This window comes from Pseudophryne corroboree, chromosome 6 (genome assembly GCF_028390025.1).
Source record: "Pseudophryne corroboree isolate aPseCor3 chromosome 6, aPseCor3.hap2, whole genome shotgun sequence".
NCBI lineage: Eukaryota > Metazoa > Chordata > Amphibia > Anura > Myobatrachidae > Pseudophryne > Pseudophryne corroboree.
Window position 1 is genome coordinate 347,138,529 of NC_086449.1, and position 25,535 is coordinate 347,164,063.

At 45.6% G+C, this 25,535-nt stretch overlaps 1 protein-coding gene across 9 annotated transcripts in view; it reads right to left on the reverse strand.

Annotated features, from left to right (window-relative positions):
• The window catches only part of HERC1 (HECT and RLD domain containing E3 ubiquitin protein ligase family member 1), a 475,564-nt gene that overhangs the window by 355,658 nt on the left and 94,371 nt on the right, over positions 1-25,535 (reverse strand). For all 9 annotated transcript variants that reach the window (XM_063926542.1, XM_063926546.1, XM_063926547.1 and 6 more), the window contains 7 exons: positions 15,544-15,715; positions 12,572-12,706; positions 12,203-12,368; positions 11,515-11,640; positions 10,473-10,694; positions 8,398-8,550; positions 7,592-7,724 (listed from right to left, as the gene is read on the reverse strand). In XM_063926542.1, coding sequence (XP_063782612.1) covers positions 7,592-7,724; positions 8,398-8,550; positions 10,473-10,694; positions 11,515-11,640; positions 12,203-12,368; positions 12,572-12,706; positions 15,544-15,715 — 1,107 coding nt within the window. The remainder of the gene's footprint in view (positions 1-7,591; positions 7,725-8,397; positions 8,551-10,472; positions 10,695-11,514; positions 11,641-12,202; positions 12,369-12,571; positions 12,707-15,543; positions 15,716-25,535) is intronic.

Here is a 25,535-nt window from a genome sequence, read left to right on the forward strand (position 1 = left end):
CCATAGACACTCCTGTTTGCAGGAAATGCAGGAAACGACCGAGTTGAAATTTCTTTGTGGGGCCTTCCTGGCCTCACACCACGCAACATATTTTCGCCACACGTGGTGATAATGTTGTGCGGTCACCTCCTTTCTGGCTTTGACCAGGGTAGGAATGACCTCTTCCGGAATGCCTTTTTTCCCTTAGGATCCGGCTTTCCATCTCCATGCCGACAAACGCAGCTGCGGTAAGTCTTGGAACAGACATGGTACTTGCTGAAGCAAGTCCCTTCTTAGCGGCAGAGGCCATAAGACCTCTGTAAGCATCTCTTGAAGTTCCGGGTACCAAGTCCTCCTTGGCCAATCCGGAGCCATGAGTATAGTTCTTACTCCTCTACGTCTTATAATTCTCAGCACCTTAGGTATGAGAAGCAGAGGAGGGAACACATACACCGACTGGTACACCCACGGTGTTACCAGAACGTCCACATCTATTGCCTGAGGGTCTCTTGACCTGGCGCAATACCTGTCCCGTTTTTTTGTTCAGACGGGACGCCATCATGTCCACCTTTGGTATTTTCCAACGGTTTACAATCATGTGGAAAAAACTTCTCAATGAAGTTTCCACTCTCCCGGGTGGAGGTCGTGCTGAGGAAGTCTGCTTCCCAGTTTCCATTCCCGGGATGAAAAACTGCTGACAGTGTTATCACATGATTTTCCGCCCAGCGAAAAGTCCTTGCAGTTTCTGCCATTGCCCTCCTGCTTCTTGTGTCGCCCTGTCTGTTTACGTGGGCGACTGCCGTGATGTTTTTCCCACTGGATCAATACCGGCTGACCTTGAAGCAGAGGTCTTGCTAAGCTTAGAGCATTATAAATTTACCCTTAGCTCCAGTATATTTATGTGGAGAAAAGTCTCCATACTTGATCACACTCCCTGGAAATTTTTCCCTTGTGTGACTGCTCCCCAGCCTCTCAGGCTGGGCTCCGTGGTTACCAGCATCCAATCCTGAATGCCGAATCTGCGGCCCTCTAGAAGATGAGCACTCTATAACCACCACAGGAGAGACACCCTTGTCCTTGGATATTGGGTTATCCGCCGATGCATCTGAAGATGCGATCCGGACCATTTGTCCAGCAGATCCCACTGAAAAGTTCTTACGTGAAATCTGCCGAATGGAATTGCTTCGTAGGAAGCCACCATTTTTACCAAGACCCTTGTGCAATGATGCACTGTTTTTAGGAGGTTCCTGACTTGCTCGGATAACTCCCTGGCTTTCTCTTCCGGGAGAAACACCTTTTTCTGGACTGTGTCCAGAATCATCCCTAGGCACAGCAGATGTGTCGTCGGGATCAGCTGCGATTTTGGAATATTTAGAATCCACCCGTGCTGATTGTAGCAGTATCCGAGATAGTGCTACTCCGACCTCCAACTGTTCCCTGGACTATGCCCCTATCAGGAGATCGTCCAAGTAAGGGATAATTTAGACGCCTTTTCTTCGAAGAAGAATCATCAATTCGGCCATTACCTTGGTAAAGACCCCGGGGTGCCGTGGACAATCCAAACGGCAGCGTCTTAAACTGATAGTGACAGTTCTGCACCACGAACCTGAGGTACCCTTAGTGAGAAGGGCAAATTTGGGACATAGAGGTAAGCATCCCTGATGTCCCGGGACACTATATAGTCCCCTTCTTCCTGGTTCGTTATCACTGCTCTGAGTGACTTCATCTTAATTTGAACCTTTGTAAGTGTTCAAAAAAAAATTTTTAGAATAAGTCTCACCTAGCCTTCTGGCTTCAGTACCACAATATAGTGTGGAATAATACCCCTTTTCCGTAGTAGGAGGGGTAATTTAATTGTCACCTGCTGGGAATACAGCTTGTGAATTTTTTCCCATACTACCTCCTTGTCGGAGGGAGACTTGGTAAAGCAGACTTCAGGAGCCTGCGAAGGGGAAACGTCTCGACATTCCCATCTGTACCCCCGGGATACTACTTGTAGGATCCAGGGGTCCTGTACGGTCTCAGCGCCATGCTGAGAACTTGTCAGACGCGGTGAAACGCTTCTGTTCCTGGGAATAGGCTGCCTGCTGCAGTCTTCTTCCCTTTCCTCTATCCCTGGGCAGATATGATCTTATAGGGACGAGAGGACTGAGGCTGAAAAGACGGTGTCTTTTTCTGCAGAGATGTGACTTAGGGTAAAAAACAGTGGATTTTCCAGCAGTTGCCGTGACCACCAGGTCCGAAGGACCGACCCCAAACAAGTCCTCTTCCTTTATACGGCCATACTGTGCCGTTTGGAATCTGCATCACCTGACCACTGTCGTGTCCATAACATCTTCTGGCAGTTATGGACATCGCGTTTATTCATGATGCCAGAGTGCAAATATCCCTCTGTGCATCTCGCATATATAGAAATGCTCTATAGTCAATAAAATACTGTCCCTGTCAAGGGTATCAATATTTTTAGTCAGGGAATCCGACCAAGCCACCCTAGCTCTGCACATCCAGGCTGAGGCGATCGCTGGCCGCAGTATAACACCAGTATGTGTGTATATACTTTTTATTATATTTTCCAGCCTTGTCAGCTGGTCCTTGAGGACGGCCCTATCTATAGACGGTACCGCCACTTGTTTTGATAAGCGTGTGAGCGCCTTATCCACCTTAAGGGGTGTTTCCCAACGCGCCCTAACTTCTGGCGGGAAAGGGTATACCGCCCATAATTTTCTATCGGGGGGAACCCACGCATCATCACACACTTTATTTAATTTATCTGATTCAGGAAAAACTATGGTAGTTTTTTCACATCCCACATAATACCCTCTTTTGTGGTACTTGTAGTATCAGAAATACGTAACACCTCCTTCATTGCCTTTAACGTGTGGCCCTAATAAGGAATACGTTTGTTTATTCACCGTCGACACTGGATTCAGTGTCCCTGTCTGTGTCTGTGTCGACCGACTAAAGTAAACGGGCGTTTTAAAACCCTTGACGGTGTTTTTGAGACGTCTGGACCGTACTAATTGTTTGTTTGTCGGCCGTCTCATGTCGTCAACCGACCTTGCAGCGTGTTGACATTATCACGTAATTTCCTAAATAAGCCATCCATTCCGGTGTCGACTCCCTAGAGAGTGACATCACCATTACAGGCAATTGCTCCGCCTCCTCACCAACATCGTCCTCCTACCTGTCGACACACACGTACCGACACACAGCACACACACAGGGAATGCTCTGATAGAGGACAGGACCCACTAGCCCTTTGGAGAGACAGAGGGAGAGTTTGCCAGCACACACCAAAAACGCTATAATTATATAGGGACAACCTTATATAAGTGTTTTCCCTTATAGCATCTTAATATATATATAAGCATATCGCCAAATTAGTGCCCCCCCTCTCTGTTTTAACCCTGTTTCTGTAGTGCAGTGCAGGGGAGAGCCTGGGAGCCTTCCCTCCAGCCTTTCTGTGAGGGAAAATGGCGCTGTGTGCTGAGGAGATAGGCCCCGCCCCTTTTTCGGCGGCCTCGTCTCCCGCTCTTAACGGATTCTGGCAGGGGTTAAATATCTCCATATAGCCTCCGGAGGCTATATGTGAGGTATTTTTAGCCAAAATAGGTATTCATTTGCCTCCCAGGGCGCCCCCCTCCCAGCGCCCTGCACCCTCAGTGACTGCCGTGTGAAGTGTGCTGAGAGGAAAATGGCGCACAGCTGCAGTGCTGTGCGCTACCTTTAGAAGACTGAGGAGTCTTCTGCCGCCGATTCTGGACCTCTTCTTACTTCAGCATCTGCAAGGGGGCCGGCGGCAAGGCTCCGGTGACCATCCAGGCTGTACCTGTGATCGTCCCTCTGGAGCTGATGTCCAGTAGCCAAGAAGCCAATCCATCCTGCACGCAGGTGAGTTCACTTCTTCTCCCCTAAGTCCCTCGTTGCAGTGATCCTGTTGCCAGCAGGACTCACTGTAAAATAAAAAACCTAAGCTAAACTTTCCTAAGCAGCTCTTTAGGAGAGCCACCTAGATTGCACCCTTCTCGGCCGGGCACAAAATCTAACTGGCTTGGAGGAGGGTCATAGGGGGAGGAGCCAGTGCACACCACCTGATCCTAAAGCTTTACTTTTTGTGCCCTGTCTCCTGCGGAGCCGCTATTCCCCATGGTCCTTTCAGGAACCCCAGCATCCACTAGGACGATAGAGAAAATACATTTTAGGATACCCTCCTGCTTTTTATCAGCAGGAACCTTAAGGGCGGCCATCTCAAGAGAGGGTAGAGCCCTTGTTCTTACAAGCGTGTGAGCGCCTTATCCCCTGTAGGGGGTGTTTTCCAACGCACCCTAACCTCTGGCGGGAAAAGGTATACTGCCAATAACTTTTTAGAATTATCAATTGTTATCGGGGGGAAACCCACGCATCATCACACACCTCATTTTATTTTTCAGATTTAGGAAAACTACAGGAAGTTTTTCCTCACCAAACATAATACCCCTTTTTTTTGGTGGTATTCATATTATCAGAAAAGTGTAACCATTTTCCATTGCATCAATCATGCAATGAGTGGCCCTATTGGAAATCACGGTTGTCTCTTCACCGTCGACACAGGAGTCAGTATCCGTGTCGGCGTCTGTATCTGAGGTAACGGGCGCTTTAGAGCCCCTGTATGAGACGTCTGGACATGCACAAGCTGAGTAGCCGGCTGTCTCATGTCAACCACTGTCTTTTATACAAAGCTGACACTGTCACGCAATTTCAACAGTACATCCACTCAGGTGTCGACCCCCTAGGGGGTGACAACACTATTACAGACACTCTACTCCGTCTCCACATCATTTTTCTCCTCATACATGTCGACACAAACGTACCGACACACAGCACACACACAGGGAATGCTCTGATAGAGGACAGGACCCACTAGCCCTTTGGGGAGACAGAGGGAGAGTTTGCCAGCACACACCAGAGCGCTATATATATATAGGGATAACCTTATATATAAGTGTTTTTCCCTTTATAGCTGCTGTATTGTTTATACTGCGCCTAATTTGTGCCCCCCTCTCTTTTTTAACCCCTTTCTGTAGTGTAGTGACTGCAGGGGAGAGCCAGGGAGCTTCCCTCCAACTGAGCTGTGAGGGAAAATGGCGCCAGTGTGCTGAGGAGATAGGCTCCGCCCCTTTCTCGGCGTCCTTATCATCTGTTTTTCTGTATGTTTTGGCAGGGGTTAAATGCATCCATATAGCCCAGGAGTTATATGTGATGCATTTATTTTAGCCATATAAGGTTTTTAACGATTTATTGCGTCTCAGGGCGCTGCCCCCCCAGCGCCCTGCACCCTCAGTGACCGGAGTGTGAAGTGTGCTGAGAGCAATGGCGCACAGCTGCGGTGCTGTGCGCTACCTTATCTGAAGACAGGATCGTCTTCTGCCGCCGATTTCACCGGACCTCTTCGCTCTTCTGGCTCTGTAAGGGGGCCGGCGGCGCGGCTCCGGGACCCATCCAGGCTGAACCTGTGATCGTCCCTCTGGAGCTAATGTCCAGTAGCCTAAGAAACCCGATCCACTCTGCACGCAGGTGAGTCCGTTTCTTCTCCCCTTAGTCCCACGATGCAGTGAGCCTGTTGCCAGCAGGTCTCACTGAAAATAATAAACCTAAACTAAAACTTTCACAAAGAGCTCAGGAGAGCCCCTAGTGTGCACCCTTCTCGTCGGGCACAGAAATCTAACTGAGGCTTGGAGGAGGGTCATAGGGGGAGGAGCCAGTGCACACCAGGTGATCCTAAAGCTTTCTTTAGATGTGCCCAGACTCCTGCGGAGCCGCTATTCCCCATGGTCCTTACGGAGTTCCCAGCATCCACTAGGACGTCAGAGAAATAAAAATAAAAATAATTATTAAATAAATATCTTTATACCAGCCTTCTAACAACCCTCGCACACCCAACTGTGATTCAGCTTTGATGATCGGGGTTGATGTTCAGTAACTTCCTTTTATTTTCCCAGGATCTTTTAAATAGAAGTCCTTGAAAATATAAAGCATAAAAATGCATGATTCAAATACTGGAGGATCCTTAGCAGCATAGACAACTATTCACCAGAAGAGGGAGGCTTTGAATTTTAAACTGGCCAAATGTCTTATCAGTAAAGGGAGCAAACTCATCTATTTTAAATAAGGTCCCTCCCTCTATTTTGACTGGCCAGATTTCATGTCCCCACTAAGAGGGGCGTGTTTTGTTTATAGCTCATTTCGGCGCATTTCATTAAAAATGGCCACCATTAAAAATTTCCATAAGGATCATTAAACCCTCCTTAATGTTTTAGCGCTTCTAAAATATCATTATCTGCGCCTGATTAGAGCCCAAGTACTAGATATCTGGTATTTGCTAACCTGCTCCCCGTTTATTGTTTTTAAACACTGGAGCCCTTGTGGCCGCCTGACTGCGTCGCACGTCCCGCAGTGAGATGCCTCCTGTGCTCTGTGGCTGCCATGCCCTGTGAGTCACCCCCCCCGCCGTATAGTTAATACTCTCCCCCAGCCTCCTGAACTGAGCGCGGAGTTTGCCGCGAGTGTGTTACAGCGCTTCACTGTCAGCGGAAAACGGCTGTAGATAAATGATTAGTGGGAGGCTGGATCTCCTGCACTGTGCTGAGCGCACAGTGAGCTGTGGGAGGGAGGGAGGGAGGGACGGGGGGTGTCTAGCAGGGGATGCGCTGCTTGTACTTCTCTCTGTCTTAGCGCTGCTGCCGCGTCTCTGGGAGCCGGGATACGCTGCTTGCACTGCTCTCTGTCTTAGCGCTCTGGGAGCCGGGAGAAATAATCACAACACCTCAGAGCTTAAATTAGTTCAGAGTGGGACACGAACCCGGGTCTCTGCCTTAAATTGGTGTTAGTGCACTGAGCTACACTGGCTCTGCATTGCTACACTAGCTGCGGATCTAGTTAATACCCCTATCTTCTAAAACTAGGGCCCCTTTGAACAACCAGTACTCACTCTACTTTTGTCTGCTCTGCTGCTCCGGATCTCCTGTGGAGAGATGCAGATCCCTTTTATTAGGAATCATTGTCTTTCTAGTCTTAAGACATTTTTGTCCCCCTTTTCATTAGGTTGACTCAGTCTCATTTAAAGTATTCTTTGTAATGGAGCAGGAGCTCCGATTGTACTTGTACCTCCTAGGCACAATTTTTTAAACTGAGGGATGAGGGGCGTGAAGTGGGAGGAGCCGGCTGTGCAGACAATGTTTAATTTTTAGATTGTGCCACACCTCCGGTTGCAAGGTTCACACCCCTACTGTATAAGCTGTTCCAGTGTCCCCTAGTGGATGAAAGAGAAAAAAGGTTTATACAGAAAACAAAACTTGTTGATAATTTTATATATTTGTTAAAGAAAATCGTGATCATTTAGATATATCAAATTGCATTTTCCTATTATACCACAATTACATCATTGTGTGGTTTCCTTTGCTTGTTGAAACTGATACATTTTCTGTAATATGAGTAGTATGTGATTATCTTGTTTTTATTGGTATTACTACGATAGACAGACAGCTGTAACACTACAGAGATGCAACACTAGAGGAGTTACGTGATCATGTGTGTGTTCAGGTTACGTATGTGTAACACCTAGAGTAACACATACCACGCAGTTTCTCTCCCACGCTCCCATTGCATGGGCTTTCCTTCAGTAGTGTTGCAGAGCGGTAGAAGATGTCTGTAGCATGAGGGAGCAGAAGCTGGAGATGTTTGTGAAGTAAAGCGACACTGCTGGAGTTCTAAAGAGAAAGGAAAGCACTGACATATGTTATATAGCCAACAGTGAGCATGCACATGTCATGGATTTGCAGAATATTTGAGGACGTCAAATCATTGGTCACCTTAACTTCTACAATGCCGCACATACCTGTATTTGTTTACTGACCGAACCAGTGCTGGAGGGGAACACAGCCCTTCCGCATAACAGACTAGTATCAAACAAATATTTCTCACATAAAAAAGGGTAATCTAACAGTTTTGTTGAAATTAGTCACCTCTTCCAAGCAATTACTTAACTAAAAGAAAATACATTTTAAAAAATAATTGTCCCAGAAGTACTGTATCCCACTACTTTTATTTAAAGTGATGGCTCTATTACAAAGAAAAGCCTTATTTTTATCATCATAATCAACCTTTATATAGTGTAACAGTGGTTTCTCAGCGCCTTTGAAAGCAATATGTGCAAGGTATCTCATTGTGGATACTTTAAGTAAACATTATTGCTATAGATATAGTAGTGTGACCTACTGCTTTCAATCAAGTGAAACCCACTGAGAGCACTGGATTTCTTACATTAACAGAAATAAAAGGAAATGTAGGTAAGCTACTGTAGAAGAAGCCATTCTATTGCACTGGTTAAACACCCTCCAAATATCCTACTTCCATAACCATATAAAGAGAGACACTGCGTACCTCACTTATATTGTTTGTGTGGCAGTATGCCAGCAGCTGTTTCTGCAAGGAGCACAGCAGCTCATGCAGGTGGGCCGGCTGGCTGTTTTCTGAAGAGGAAGCTCCTACAATTAACTTGTCACTGTTCTTCTCTAGTTCACCAAAAGCTTGGTCCTGGAATAGAGACGATAATAAGGAAATCCCCTAATAAACCAAAGGCAAGCACAAAAAAAACAACATACTTCCAGGTCAACTCATCTCTGCAGTGTCACAGGAGCCATCTTTGTAAAAGAACTGCTAAATAGCCAAATGTCAGTGGCATAAAAGAAGCAGCTGAAGCAAAAGAGAAGGGAAAATTAAAAGATTTAGGGGGACATTTACTAAGCAGTGATAAGAGCGGAGAAGTGAGCCAGTGGAGAAGTGCCCATGGCAACCAATCAGCACTGAAGTAACATCTATAATTTGCATACTATAAAATGATACAGAGCTGCTGATTGGTTGATGGGGCAACTTCTCCACTGGCTCTCTTCTCCGCTCTTATCACTGCTTAGTAAATGTCCCCCTTAGTTGTTTATAGAAAAGAGAGCTACCATGACTTGCGAGTGGCTTCGGATAAATGACTGGACGTAACATAAAAACAATGCAGCTGTTCAAATAATCGCTGGACTTTAAAGGCCTGATTCAGCGATATATGCACTGCCGATGTCTGACATAATGGAGTGATTTTTTTTTACTACTGCGCATATTTAAGGTCTCACCGAGCACAGTGAGGTGTCTTAGAGCACATGCAGAGATGTTACATCTTATGGGTGTGTTGGTGAAAATGTTCCCCAGCACAAAGTCAAGGCTGTTTCACTGAGGGGGCTGCATGTCAGCTAGAGAGCTGGAGAAAGACTCCGCCTCCAGTCCTCACAGTTCTGCTCACTGACGCAGGTTACTGGAGTCTGAGGGCCGGGCACATCATCAGTTTCTTTCCACCTAGGGAAAGTGTCCAGTTCTCACGGACACTTGCTGCTGGTGTCTGTGGGCTGGGTACAACACCAGTCTCCTCCCACAGAATCGGTTGCACCACCCCTCCCTTCCCCAGCAGACACATTATCCAAACACATGATCAGATGCCAGCAGCAGCACGGAGCAGCCGAAGCAGAGATATGGAGGCTGAGGCGATGCTAAGAAGACATACTGTTTACTGCAGCAACACCACCAGGTCAGCGCATCCATCTCTCCAGCCTACTGGCCTCCCCCCATCTCACTTGAACTGCCCCTTCTCCAACTTTTCAATGACCCCCATCCCATCCAAATGTCTCCCCCCTAACCAGCTTCTCTTACTCCCTTGCTCTACCCACTCCCTCACCTAGAACTCCCAGACAACCCAGTCACAGTGCCCCCCTTCTCCAGTCTAGTGTTCCCCCTCCCACCTCCATCTCACTGCACTTCCTTCCCATCCAACCCAGTGTCCCCCCATTGCACTGTCCCTATATCCAGCTCAGTGTCTCCCTCATATCACCCCCCCTCCCAACAGTACTACCACAGCCATTGACCTCACAGCATGTCACTGACTGCATTATGGCATTCACTGCAAATGCCAAGAGCACACATCCTGACTGAACCAGCCAAGTGACATGCTTAAGACAAGTAACATTTATTTGGAAGGGAATGCGAATAAGATATGGGGACACATTATTCCAAAACCTGAAAATGACAAATTCATCATGCTTAGTAGTCAATGTTTACTGCAAGACACAGTTACTATAGTCAGTGACAAATTATACATTATGCCATTAACGCTGCTGAGTGTTATGATAAAATAACTGGATATGTTATGAAATATGTACAAAAGGGACCTATAAACAATTTTATCCTGCACATAACTTTTTTGATGTGTCTTTGTGGCTTATCTGGAAAAAAAAAAGGAATTACAGCATAAAATCTTTCATGAGCTAATTATTATATATTAAAACAATAACCACGCTGCTAAAGTACTAAAAGGAAATTAGTGACGTTAAGGCTATGACAATTAAAAGCAAAATCTACTTCGTATGACTTAAGTTACCCACTGGCTCATGAATGAAAACATCAATATGCGTTGCACTCACCGTGTAGAAGCCCAAGTTTCTCAGAAGTGTCTTCATCAGAATCTCAGCCAGGTGAGTGTCTGGGTGGCTGCTCTGAGAGCTATAGCTGGAGTCAGAGTTTGAGCCATAGGGGAGAGGCAGGGAGGAGCTATCTGTGGAGTCTGAGGGAGAGCTGTATCCAAGTAATGATGCCACATGTGTGTGATCCTGCAAGCTTGTCAGAATGATATCCAGCTGCATTCTCTGGAACAAGAATACAACATCAAATATGAGCACAGCTGATATTATTATACTCCCATGAGCCATTTAACTGTGTGCTATTATGCACCATAGTATTAAGCTAGCCAGGCACCAAAAGAATATCTTTCCAACCAGTCGGTTGACTGTAACAACATCTGGTAATTGATGGAGAGCAAAGGACAACCATTTGCTCTCAACTGCCAGAAAACGGACAAAAATGGTCATTCAGACAAATTAGTTTTATTAAATGCACTGGCTGGTTGGAAAGGTAATCTTTTACCACACACTTTACGGTTATCTATCCAATCATCCAACTACTGTAGGTGGGTGGTTGGAATAAATATCTGGTAATGTACAGTATGGAAGTAAATGTATGGGAGCCCATTCACTCCCAAACACTGGAAAACTAAAACAAATGTCATTCAGAGAAGTTGGATAATCTGTTTAATTTAACCAATCTGTTTGAACGGCCATTTTTGTCAGTTTTCTGGTATTTGCGAGCAAATGGCCGATTGTCATTAGCTCTCATCAATTACCAGAATTTCAAAGAATGCTGGCTTACAGAAAGCGCAGTAAAAAAGTTGCACTGTACAACCTAGAAATACTGACATTTGTGGCTGAAAAAAGACTTTCTTTTATAACACACTGCTGTACAGTAGCATACCTAACAAATGTGTGTTCTACACAGGGTACATAGAATACAGGTGATAAAAATACGGTATGCTCAAGTATGTAGTGTCAGTCAAACACTTCCATTACCAGAAGATGGACAACTGAAACATGAATGGAATAATGGGATCCAAACTTGTTAAATTATACATACTTGGCCCTTGGATAGACTTTCCCATCTGTCAGGTCCTTGGGGCAAGAGTGAATGCAGTAACTCCATCCTCTCCCGTAAAGGAGGCAGCAGCATGGTCGCTCCAACTGACAGAGTCTCAATTACAACCTATAAATGAAAGATCAGCAAATTAGGGGCCTGCAAACAGCAATGAAACAATGACATAGTTGTCTAGTCAGATGTGTGGTCTCAAAGTGCATTTTAAGCTACCCCCACAGTCACTGGGGTTGAGTTTAGTAAAGAAATTCCAGCAACATGCATGGAATTAATATGTGCAACTAAGTACTACAATAAAGATGAAATCCCAGTTATGTGTTACATGCCCCTTGCCCAGAGTGGAAACCACGGAAATGTACACTGAAGCAGCTTTCCTCCCAGAGCTCCACAATATCTGGTGCTGCCCTACAGCTCATGAGGGTGTGACCATGTAGACCAATAGGAGACTGCAAGCACTAAGCGCACACCCATCTCAGTGGTGCAGGGTGCTACAATACAGAAATGGAGGAGCTCGGGAAACCTGTATCAGTATCACTCACTAAGAAGCTGGTCAGTGATTAGGATTGCTGCTGTAAACTAAAGGTATGAATAATTCCCAATTCAGATAGTGCTATCTATTGTACAATGAGTTAGCAGCAGTATTCATTAATGGGTGAAATCTTAAAGATCTTACCTCCTGAATCTCATCTGGGACACTAGCATCCATTAGGCGAAAGAGCAAGTTGCGTAGAGGGCCTGCTTGTCGACCCAAGATGCTGGTAGCAACTCCTCCCGCCAAAGCAAGGGCTAGATGATTTGACAGCATCTTAAGACACAGCTTTAGAAAGCTATGGTGTTCTCTTCAAGAGACAAGGATAACAAACTATTAACAACAATCTACTGTACATCAAATGTACAAAAGCTATACTACAACCTATTAAGAAGCATGCAAAAGGCAATGAGAAGAGCTTACCCAAAATGATTCCCCGTCACCACAGACTAGTCATAGCTAACAACTGTCCACTTATTTATATGCAACCATTGTGAAATCAAGGAGGAGTACCTGGATGATGGGAAAGGTGACGGAGGAACTTCACTATTTATTTTCTCACAGTATCGTTCCAAAAACGATCGCAAATGGAAGAAGGTACTTTCTTCCAAATCAACACAGTAGGGACGATGCCAAGCAACCACTTGTCTGTAAGGATGCAGAAATACCAGCAGCATGAATGCAATTCATAATTATGTAGCATGTAAACACTGAACAATCATCACCAGAGACTGTATCCAATGGACACACTCAGAAATGTCGGGCGTGGAGATCATATGTACCATTGTCGCCCATCGTCATTTACAACCAGTTGCAGCATGATTGTATGGAGGCTACATGCCAGTAACTTAATATATAGATAGCCCTGTGTAGTTGAAGGCCTTGCAAACATGAATGTTATTTAAAGTCAATGAAATGCAGTTTGCTGGTCCCAGTAAGGAGGTAAGCGAATAGAGCTGTATACCCACCCTTTTGCAAACGCTTCGTCTTGTGTCAACTCTGATGTTACCTGCAGTGCTTAAAGTATTATCGCTCTGTGAAATAATGGAGTCAGGGCTGCAAGTGCGGCAGTAGCAGGGGTAGCAGGTAGTATGGTACTTCTATGTACCTGCTTCAGGGCCCCATTTCGCTCCACTATCTTTTTGTGCCCAAGGAGTCTAGCAGAATGTCTGCAGTCAGCAGAGCTCTTACTGAGCCATCTGGTCAGGTTAGTGAGGGGACGGAATGCTCCTGACACTTTGCTAAAGCAAAGATTGCAGATCATACTTTGGTTGTTAATTTAACCAGTGTTATTAAAGCCTTAGAAAACTGAATAAAGAGATTTTAAAGCAAATTAAATCTACCCCATAGAATATGCAACAATAAAGTCATTAGTTTTAAAAGAGGAGAAAGTACCTATCAAATAAACTACATTGTCTAACACGTTTGCACTCCACTATGGATATCACGCTTCTGTAATTGGCTTTCTCTGGGGGAAGCCCTGTGCCCTCCGCTCACAGGTTATCACTGTGCACATTTCCCAAGATATTTATACTTTCATGAAGCAGGTTCCAGATAACCGCACAATTCAATTAGAAATGGGAAGTTGCGGATATTGCAGGTATAATCTGTAGTGTGCGACCAACATGAAGGAGTGGGGAAATCATCCTGAACCCCCTAAACAGTGGCAAATAAGTTAGCAGGACAGATGGCTGTTAGTGTCCATAAAGTATTGGAGGCATTTACATGGGTGTCAAATGGTTATCATTTGGAACTTTTATAAATTATGGAAATATTATAGCAAATGAAAAAGTGTTTACAGTATTTTGGGGAACATCAAAGTGCCTCTATGGTGTTTAAGTGTGTAAATACAAGCTTGTAAAACACTCTTAACTCCAGTCTACAAGTCTACATAATTCTCTTTCACATCATTGCAAAACCTCAGCATACATCATTTAAGATGACATACACAATAACACGGGATTGAGGGGTTATGGGTGACGCCAAAGGGTACCCTGTACCTACAGCCTAGGGAAATAAACGCGTTTCCTCAACCTTTACGGTACAAATTAAAAATACAGGAGGACTGCTCAGCGATGTTAGGAGAAACACTTTCACTAAATGAGGAAGCAGCCAGCGGCTGTGAAACGTCCCGTTCTACCCATCAGTCAAAACATTTAGCATATTTTTTATTTTATTTTATTTTGGTCCATATGATTTTAGGCCCTTATGTTATTTCTTGATTTTGGAGGATTTTTCTATTTTATAAATTTAATACTTACAGTATGCTACATATTTAGTTAGTGAAAACATTTTGTATTATTATTAATAGGTTTGTTCTCTGGAACAAAAATACAACATAAAATAGAGTTAGAGCACAGTTGATATTAGTATCAACTGTGTGCTATTATGCCCCATAGTATTAAGCTAGCCATGCACCTAAAGATGATCTTTCCAACCAGTTGGCTGGTTTTTACAAAAATGGTAATGTATGGCAGCAAAGGACAACCATTTGCTCACAAATGCCAGAAAACTGACAAAAATGGTCGTTCAGACAAATTAGTTAAATTAATGCATTGGCTGGTTGGAAAGGTAATCTTTTACCATACACTTTACGGTTGTCTGTCCAATCATGCAACTAGGTGGCTGGTTGGAATAAATATCTGGTAATGTACAGTATGGGAGCAAATGTATGGATGTCCATTTACTCCCAAACACTGGAAAACTGAAACAAATGTCATTCAGACAAGTTAGTTGAACTGTTAAGAAATTTTCATCCATTTCGCATCTAATAGAATCAATCAATGGATAACTGCATACTTGCCTACCTGACCCTCTCCATGAGGGAGAAAATGCTCTGTTCCTGGACTTTCCAGGAAATGTATGATTGCCATGACATGTGGTGAGCTAGTTAATTGATAAGAAAGGTGTTTCACCACAGGTGATCACAATCATACATTACCAGGAAAGTCCAGGAACAGAGCATTTTCTCCCTCATGGAGAGGGTCAGGTAGGCAAGTATGGATAACTGTTAGATGCAAAACTGTTAGATGAATGCCAAGATTCCCAGATGTAATGCAGAATCAGTTACAGTATGTCCCACATTCGGTACCTCTTAATTATTATGCAAGTCACCAAAATTAATACAGTGTACAGTATTTTAAACTTACTGTGCGTTATTAGAACACAGAATTTCCTTATAATATAATAATCCAGAAATTACATTCTTGTACAAACAAGGTTTCAACGAGAACACCTAGATTCCATAATAGCCTAATCTATTTTATTATAATTCACCAATAACGATAGAGCACTATTTAATAAAAAAAATAACACAATCAAACTCCTGTCACTCAGAAAGACAAATGATGACACTTTGGAGTGGGGTCAGAACAATGTTACTAGGCATATAATCATCACTTTGAAAAATGCTAGATAACACTACTACTTTAACATAAGACTATTCCAGTGTACTTTATTTAAAAAATATATATATTTGTCTTCACCTGTCTCTAGGTAGAGATGTCCATGCCAGGCTGTGTGACGTGCCGGCCGAGATCTGCTGTATAGCCACTCCATCCAGTCCACTCACTTTTTTCGGTTTAGTAATGGGACCAGTTGAATTGCCTTGTCCACACTGTCCCATTGAATTGTTACCCCAAGCATATACTTCATTATCTTATATTAAAAAATAAACACAACAGATAGAATTTGGTCACTAGTAAGCCAACTTATGCAGAAATATATGACACTAGTAGCCCAACTTATGCAGAAATATAGGACACTAGAAACCCAACTTATGCAGAAAAGGGGATTTTTGTTACTTACCGTAAAATCTCTTTCTCTGATTCCATCTGGGGGACGCTGCGCACTTACTGATGGGTTAGAGTGTGTGGGATGGGGAGTTTGGCACAGAACCTATAGAAACTAACTCCTCCCCCCTCTAACCCCTCCCATCTCCAGCCTGACTAGCAGATCACCTCAGTTTACGTTTAGCAAAGCCGGAAGAGACAGAACAGAACATAACCAATAATTCCAGACAAAACTACGGGAGGGATCGCAGCGTCCCCCAGATGGAATCAGAGAAAGAGATTTTATGGTAAGTAACAAAAATCCCCTTTTCTCTTTCATCCATCTGGGGGACGCTGCACACTTACTGATGGGATTTCCCAAAGCAAGCTAATTAGAGGAGGGAGAAACAGACGGCATAGCTGTCTGCAAAATTTGACGCCCAACAGAGGCAGTCTCCAAACTGAAAGTATGAAAACTGTAAAACTTAGTAAAGGTATGCACGGACGACCAGGTCGCCGCCCTACACAGCTGCTCGACAGAAACACCACCGCGAACAGCCCAGGAAGCTCCCACAGCCCTAGTCGAATGAGCCCTCAATAACTACGAGAAGTGACCGGCTTCCTAGCCTGAAGCATAGTCTTCACCACCGATCAAGATAACCCTTTTGCTCTTAAAATGCTGTATTCAAGAACCAAGCCGTCAAAGCCAGACGATTTAAATCGTGGTGGAGACAAGGACCTTGTAGCAGGAGATCGGGTCGCAGGGGCAGATGGAACGGTTCCTTGGTCACCATGCTGCGGAGAAGAGTGTACCACTGACGACGAGGCCAGTTTGGTGCTATAAGAATGACCGGAAGACCCTCTCTCCGGATACGTTGAAGTAGACGTGGTATCAAGGGAATTGGTGGAAACACATATCCCAGGCGAAAATGCATCGATTAGTGTTGCTTGAGGGTCCTGAGTTCGCGATCCGTACTGAGGTAGCTTTCGGTTTAGACGGGATGCCATGAGATCGATGTCGGGTGTTCCCCACAGACACTAGGGCTAGAAAGACCTCCTGATGAAGTTCCCATTCTCCCGGATTAATCGTGTGACGGCTCAAGAAATCCGCTTCCCAGTTGTCCACTCCTGGAATGTGAATTGCGGAGATGGTCGGAACCCACCGTTCTGCCCACTGTAGGATATGGGCGACCTCCTGCATGGCTCTCCAACTGCGAGTTCCGCCCTGTTTGTTTATCTAGGCCACCGCCGTGGCGTTGTCCGATTGAATGTGCACTGGACGACTTTGGACTTCGTTTTGTACCTGAAGTAGAGCATAACGAATTGCTCTTAACTCGAGAATGTTGATCGGTAAACTCGATTCTTGATCGTTCCAGAGACCTTGGAAGTGCTGAGATTGAAACACCGCCCAACCGACTAGGCTGGTGTCCGTGGTGACCATCATCCAAGACCAAACAGCGAACAGTGCCCCCCTGGTCAGATTGGGACTGTGAAGCCACCAATGGAGAGACTGTCGAGTCCGAACCGACAGCCGGCACAATTGCAAGTCCAGATGTGGGCTCGTTAGATCCCAAAACCCCAGAATCTGAGCCTGAAGGGCCCGAGCATGGAATCTGGCATATGGTACTGCTTCGAACGTCGCCACCATCTTGCCCAACACCTCCATACATCGAAGTACCGAGATCCTTGGTACTTGTATCAGGGAGCGGACTCTGGATTGCAGATCCTGAAGTCTGTCCTGAGGAAGAAAAACCTTCTGACGTCTCGTGTTGAACAGGAGACCTAGGAAAATCATCTCCTGAGAGGGAATCAAGGAAGACTTCCGGAAATTCACAATCCATCCGAAGGATTGGAGAGTGTCCATGGTGTGTTGTAGATGTTGTTGAAGAAGGTCCGGTGACGGAGCCTTTATCAACAAATCGTCCAGGTAAGGAGTAATGTTGACCCCCTGACACCTGAAGATGGCCACCACGTGACCCAATATTTTTGTAAATACCCGAGGGGCCGTGGATAGACCAAAAGGAAGAGCTCGAAACTGGAAACACCAAGGGCCTAGAGCGAACCTCAACAGTTGTTCAACCTCAACCAAGCTTCTAATAGGTTGTATGGATATAATTGGTCCTGTCATTACAAAAATTGTTCAATGCTCTTTGCAGACAGGCATTTTTCCTGGACCCCTAAAGGAAGCAATTGTTAGACCGCTTCTTAAAAAACCTAATTTAGATCCCGACTGCATGACCAACTACAGACCGGTATCAAACCTTCCTTTCCTAGGAAAGGTTATTGAGAAAGTTGTTGCAAATCAACTGGAAACCCGCCTGACAACCCATGATATTTATGATCCATTTCAATCAGGATTCAGGAGAAGACATAGCACTGAAACAGCCCTGGTGTGTGTGTTAAATGATCTTCTGATGGCAAAAGACAGAGGTGACTGTTCAATATTAATCCTTCTGGATCTCTCGGCAGCATTTGATACCGTGGACCATGGGCTTCTGATTGAGCGACTGATACATTTCTGTGGTCTGGATGGCACAGTTCTAAGCTGGTTCAAATCATTTTTCACAGGCAGGTCACAGAGAGTATCATCTGGATTATACTCATCACCACCAGTACCATTGCCATGTGGTGTCCCACAAGGTTCTATACTATCCCCCATGCTTTTTGCAGTATACATGCTCCCATTGGGCGAAATAATCAGGCGCCATGGCCTGGTCTACCACTGCTATGCAGATGATACACAACTGTACTTGTCCTTTGCTCCGGGCACTGATAACCCAATAGCAACCCTAAATGGCTGTCTAGCTGAACTACTGGAGTGGATGAGCGCCAGTTGGCTGCGCCTGAACCCGGATAAAACAGAGATCCTTATGATACGACCGCAACATCAAAGGACAAGACTGCAGCATAGCCAACCAACTGGACTTACACTCTGGGATTCAGAATTACAGACCAGTGATCGTGTGCGGAATCTTGGCGTTGTCCTGGATGGTGGCTTGACACTTAAACATCAGATATCAGCCACAATCAAATCCTCATTCTTTCACCTGAGGAACATAGCCAGAATCAAGCACTTAATTCCCTCAGATGATATGCCAAAAGTCATACATGCATTTGTATCATCTCGTTTAGACTACTGTAATGCCCTCTACCTTGGTCTACCAGCAAAAGAATTGCAGCGCTTACAGCTGGTGCAAAACACAGCTGCCAGGCTATTAACCAACCAGCCCCGTTCTAGCCACATAACACCCATCCTCTACTCCCTTCACTGGCTGCCTGTACGATGGCAAATCATCTTCAAGATTGGCTTACTGAGTTTCAAAGCATTACATGACCAAGGCCCAAGGTACCTGAAACAGCTTCTGACCCCATACTGCCCCACTCGATTACTGCGATCTGTAGATGAAGGACTTTTAGCAGTACCTAGAATCTACCGTAATTCATCTGGGGGTCGAGCTTTTAGTCATGCGGCTCCGACTCTATGGAACTCACTTCCCCGCACAGTGCGAGAGGCCCCAACTATAGAATCCTTCAAAAGTAGACTCAAGACCTTTCTGTTTACTCAAGCATTTCCATAATGTCCCTTTTAGTATCTTCATGCTTCTGTATTTTATGAAAATGTAGTTCATTATTTTCTGTACTATATTATGCTATGTATCTGTTAAGCGCCTTGGGTCCTATTGGAGAAAGAGCGCTATATAAATAAAATTATTATTATTATTATTATTATTATTATTATTAATGACCTGACCAAATTGGAATAGGAAGGTATGCGTCTTTTATGTCGATAGATGCCAAATACTCCTCCGGTGCCATGGCCGCGATGATCGAACGTATCGACTCCATCTTGAATTTGTGAGTGGAAAGATACGGATTGAGGCATTTTAGGTTTAAAATGGGACGAAATGAACCGTCCGGTTTGTTTACCAGAAAAAGACTTGAGTAAAATCCCTGACCCTCTTGAGATCTGGGAACTGAAGAAATTACTCCTTGCTGAAAAAAAGTGTGTAAGTAGCCTGAATGAGTGCTTGTCGTCTGAAGGGATCGCGTGGGAGAGGAGTTCCGAAAAAACGGTTTGGAACAGGTTCCTCGAGGTCCAAAATGTAACCCCGGGTTATGACCCCTGTCACCCATCGATCTGGATGTGACAGAAGCCACTTGTCTTTGAACTGTAGTAATCGTGCTCCCACCACCAAGGATCCCTCCTTATTGCTCCCCGAGTCATGCGGCAGGTTTATCGGTAGGCTTGGCTGCCGGTCTACGAGGTGCCTGTGCGCCTCTACCACGGTATGCACCTCTGCGTGGAAATCGTGAGAAGGCTCGAAAGGACTGGACATCACCCCTGCTTTGAGTACGAAAGGACCAAAATTTCGTTGGCTTTGATTTTTGAGAGGCACTTGGAAGAAACGGGCTCTTGCCACCCATAGTGTCGGAAATAATCTTTTTAAGTTCCGGGCCAAAAAGAAATTCACCCTCAAACGGAACGGCTGTCAAAGTCCATTTTGAATCAGAATCCGCGTTCCAAACACGAAGCCATAGTGAACGCCTCTCCTTATCCGCTAGAGCAGATACCCGTGATTGTAACGAGGACGAGTCCAACAAGGCTTCTCCAACATAAGCGAGAGCTTCCAAAATTTGTTCAGCTAGTTGAATAGCCTCTGACGGATCATCCGACTGCATACCAGAAATTACTTGAGCTAGCCAGTCATCAAGTCCCTTAAAGACCCAGGCACTAGCTAACATTGGACGCAGCGAAATACCTGATTAGGTAAAAACAGATTTAAGAATCGCTTCAATCTTCCGATCCATCGAATCCTTCAATGTCACAGATTGTACCGAAGGGATTACCGTAGCATTTGCCAAATGAGAGATAGGAGCATCCACCTTTGGTGCAGTTTCCAAGAACTTTGTATCTTCCTCTGCAAATGGATATAAAAATCGTAATTTTTTAGGAGCCTGAAAGCGTGAGTCCGGCTTAAGCCAAGGCTCTTTTAAAATCTATGGAAAATGTGTATATGAAGCAAAGATCGTTACATGTCTTTTCTGGCGTTTGAAGAAGCCCGATGAAGTCTCCGCCTCCACCGCATCCTGAAGATTAAGAGTCTGACGGATGGCCTCTATCAATAACCCGACACCTGAACAGGAAGACATATCTTCTTCTTCCCAACCAGAAGCATCCTCCCACTCAGAATCCAATTCGCCTTCTTCCAGGGGGGTGGCTACCTGATCGAATTCCTCTCCTGAGAATGTGATAGCGGGAAGCTGATGCTGTCGTTTACTAGCCACGGGACCTGAAGAAGCGACAAACTTGTTAATAGACTGTGCTAAGTCTGAAAGACCCTTGCCCATATTTCTTGCCCATGGAGGCTCTACATTAGATTGACTAGAATCAGTACTTGACTGCGATCGGCGCAAAATAAGAATTTACTTACCGATAATTCTATTTCTCGTAGTCCGTAGTGGATGCTGGGGACTCCGTAAGGACCATGGGGAACAGCGGCTCCGCAGGAGACTGGGCACAAAAGTAAAGCTTTAGAACTACCTGGTGTGCACTGGCTCCTCCCCCCATGACCCCCCTCCAAGCCTCAGTTAGGATACTGTGCCCGGACGAGCGTACACAATAAGGAAGGATTTTGAATCCCGGGTAAGACTCATACCAGCCACACCAATCACACCATATAACTTGTGATCTAAACCCAGTTAACAGCATGATAACAGAGGAGCCTCTAGAAAAGATGGCTCACTACAGCAATAACCCGATTTTTTTGGTAACAATAACTATGTACCAGTATTGCAGACAATCCGCACTTGGGATGGGCGCCCAGCATCCACTACGGACTACGAGAAATAGAATTATCGGTAAGTAAATTCTTATTTTCTCTAACGTCCTAAGTGGATGCTGGGGACTCCGTAAGGACCATGGGGATTATACCAAAGCTCCCAAACGGGCGGGAGAGTGCGGATGACTCTGCAGCACCAAATGAGAGAACTCCCGGTCCTCCTCAGCCAGGGTATCAAATTTGTAGAATTTTACAAACGTATTTGCTCCTGACCAAGTAGCTGCTCGGCAAAGTTGTAAAGCCGAGACCCCTCGGGCAGCCGCCCAAGATGAGCCCACCTTCCTTGTGGAATGGGCTTTTACAGATTTTGGCTGTGGCAGGCCTGCCACAGAATGTGCAAGCTGAATTGTACTACAAATCCAACGAGCAATAGTCTGCTTAGAAGCAGGAGCACCCAGCTTGTTGGGTGCATACAGAATAAACAACGAGTCAGATTTTCTGACTCCAGCCGTCCTGGAAACCTATATTTCCAGGGCTCTGACAACGTCTAGCAACTTGGAGTCCTCCAAGTCCCTAGTAGCCGCAGGCACCACAATAGGTTGATTCAGGTGAAACGCTGAAAACCACCTTAGGGAGAAACTGAGGACAAGTCCTCAATTCCGCCCTGTCCGAATGGAAAATCAGATGAGGGCTTTTACAGGATAAAGCCGCCAATTCTGACACGCACCTGGCCCAGGCCAGGGCCAACAGCATGACCACTTTCCATGTGAGATATTTTAACTCCACATATTTAAGTGGTTCAAACCAATGTGACTTTTGGAACCCAAAACTACATTTAGATCCCAAGGTGCCACTGGAGGCACAAAAGGAGGCTGTATATACAGTACCCCTTTCACAAACGTCTGAACTTCAGGGACTGAAGCTAGTTCTTTTTGGAAGAAAATTGACAGGGCCGAAATTTGAACCTTAATGGACCCCCATTTCAGGCCCATAGACACTCCTGTTTGCAGGAAATGTAGGAATCGACCTAGTTGAAAATTCCTCCGTCTGGGCCTTACTGGCCTCGCACCACGCAACATATTTTCGCCAAATGCGGTGATAATGTTTTGCGGTTATATCTTTCCTGGCTTTGATCAGGATAGGGATGACTTCATCCGGAATGCCTTTTTCCTTCAGGATCCGGCGTTCAACCGCCCTGCCGTTAAACGCAGCCGCGGTAAGTCTTGGAACAGACAGGGTCCTTGCTGGAGCAGGTCCCTTCTTAGAGGTAGAGGCCACGGATCCTCCGTGAGCATCTCTTGAAGTTCCGGTTACCAAGTCCTTCTTGGCCAATCCGGAGCCACGAATATAGTGCTTACTCCTCTCCATCTTATAATTCTCAGTACCTTGGTTATGAGAGGCAGAGGAGGGAACACATACACTGACTGGTACACCCACTGTGTTACCAGAGCGTCTACAGCTATTGCCTGAGGGTCCCTTGACCTGGCGCAATACTTGTCGAGTTTTATAAACATGTGGAAGACTTCTGGGTGAAGTCCCCACTCTCCCGGGTGGAGGTCGTGTCTGCTGAGGAAGTCTGCTTCCCAGTTGTCCACTCCCGGAATGAATACTGCTGACAGTGCTATCACATGATTTTCCGCCCAGCGAAGAATCCTTGCAGCCTCTGCCATTGCCCTTCTGCTTCTTGTGTCGCCCTGTCTGTTTACGTGGGTGACTGCCGTGATGTTGTCCGAATGGATCAACTCCGGGTGACCTTGAAGCAGAGGTCTTGCTGAGCTTAGAGCATTGTAAATGGCCCTTAGCTTCAGGATATTTATGTGAAGTGATGTCTCCAGGCTTGACCATAAGCTCTGGAAATTCCTTCCCTGTGTGACTGCTCCCCAGCCTCGCAGGCTGGCATCCGTGGTCACCAGGACCCAGTCCTGAATGTGCGGCCCTCTAGAAGATGAGCACTCTGCAACCACCACAGGAGAGACACCCTTGTGCTTAGTGACAGGGTTATCCGCTGATGCATCTGAAGATGCGACCCAGACCATTTGTCCAGCAGGTCCCACTGGAAAGTTCTTGCGTGGAATCTGCCGCATGGGATTGCTTCATAGGAAGCCACCATTTTTTCCAGAACCATCTCATTGATGTACTGAGACTTGGCTCGGTTATAGGAGGTTCCCGACTAGCTCGGATAACTCCCTGACTTTCTCCTCCGGGAGAAACACCTTTTTCTGAACTGTGTCCAGGATCATCCCTAAGAACAGAAGACGAGTCGTCGGAATCAGCTGTGATTTTGGAATATTGAGAATCCAATCGTGCTGCCGCAACACTACCTGAGATAGTGCTACACCGACCTCCAACTGTTCCCTGGATCTTACCCTTATCAGGGAATCGTCCAAGTAAGGGATAACTAAAATTCCCTTCCTTTGAAGGAGTATCATCATTTCGGCCATTACCTTGGTAAAGACCCGGGGTGCCGTGGACCATCCATACGGCAGCGTCTGAAACTGATAGTGACAGTTCTGTACCATAAACCTGAAGTACCCTTGGTGAGAAGGGTAAATTGGGACATGAAGGTAAGCATCCTTGATGTACCGAGACATCATATAGTCCTCTTCTTCCAGGTTCGCAATCACTGCTCTGAGTGACTCAATCTTGAATTTGAACCTCTGTATGTAAGTGTTCAAAGATTTTAGATTTAGAATCGGTCTCACCGAGCCGTCCGGCTTCGGTACCACAACAGTGTGGAATAATACCCCGTTCCCTGTTGCAGGAGGGGTACCTTGATTATCACCTGCTGGGAATACAGCTTGTGAATGGCTTCCAAAACTGTCTCCCTGTCAGAAGGAGACATCGGTAAAGCCGACTTTAGGAAACGGCGAGGGGGAGACGTCTCGAATTCCAATTTGTACCCCTGAGATATCACCTGAAGGATCCAGGGGTCTACTTGCGAGTGAGCCCACTGCGCGCTGAAATTCATTGAGACGGGCCCCCACCGTGCCTGATTCTGCTTGTAAAGCCCCAGCGTCATACTGAGGGCTTGGCAGAGGCGGGAGAGGGTTTCTGTTCCTGGGAACTGGCTGATTTCTGCAGCCTTTTTCCTCTCCCTCTGTCACGGGGCAGAAATGAGGAACCTTTTGCCCGCTTGCCCACGAAAAGACTGCGCCTGATAATACGGCGTCTTCTCATGTTGAGAGGCGACCTGGGGTACAAACGTGGATTTCCCAGCTGTTGCCGTGGCCACCAGGTCTGAAAGACCGACCCCAAATAACTCCTCCCCTTAATAAGGCAATACTTCCAAATGCCGTTTGGAATCCGCATCACCTGACCACTGTCGTGTCCATAACCCTCTACTGGTAGAAATGGACAACGCACTTAGACTTGATGCCAGTCGGCAAATATTCCGCTGTGCATCACGCATATATAGAAATGCATCTTTTAAATGCTCTATAGGCAATAATATACTGTCCCTATCTAGGGTATCAATATTTTCAGTCAGGGAATCCGACCACGCCAACCCAGCACTGCACATCCAGGCTGAGGCGATTGCTGGTCGCAGTATAACACCAGTATGTGTGTAAATACCTTTTAGGATGCCCTCCTGCTTTCTATCAGCAGGATCCTTAAGGGCGGCCATCTCAGGAGAGGGTAGAGCCCTTGTTCTTACAAGCGTGTGAGCGCTTTATCCACCCTAGGGGGTGTTTCCCAACGCACCCTAACCTCTGGCGGGAAAGGATATAATGCCAATAACATTTTAGAAATTATCAGTTGTTATCGGGGGAAAACCACGCATCATCACACACCTCATTTAATTTCTCAGATTCAGGAAAACTACAGGTAGTTTTTCCTCACCGAACATAATACCCCTTTTTGGTGGTACTCGTATTATCAGAAATGTGTAAAACATTTTTCATTGCCTCAATCATGTAACGTGTGGCC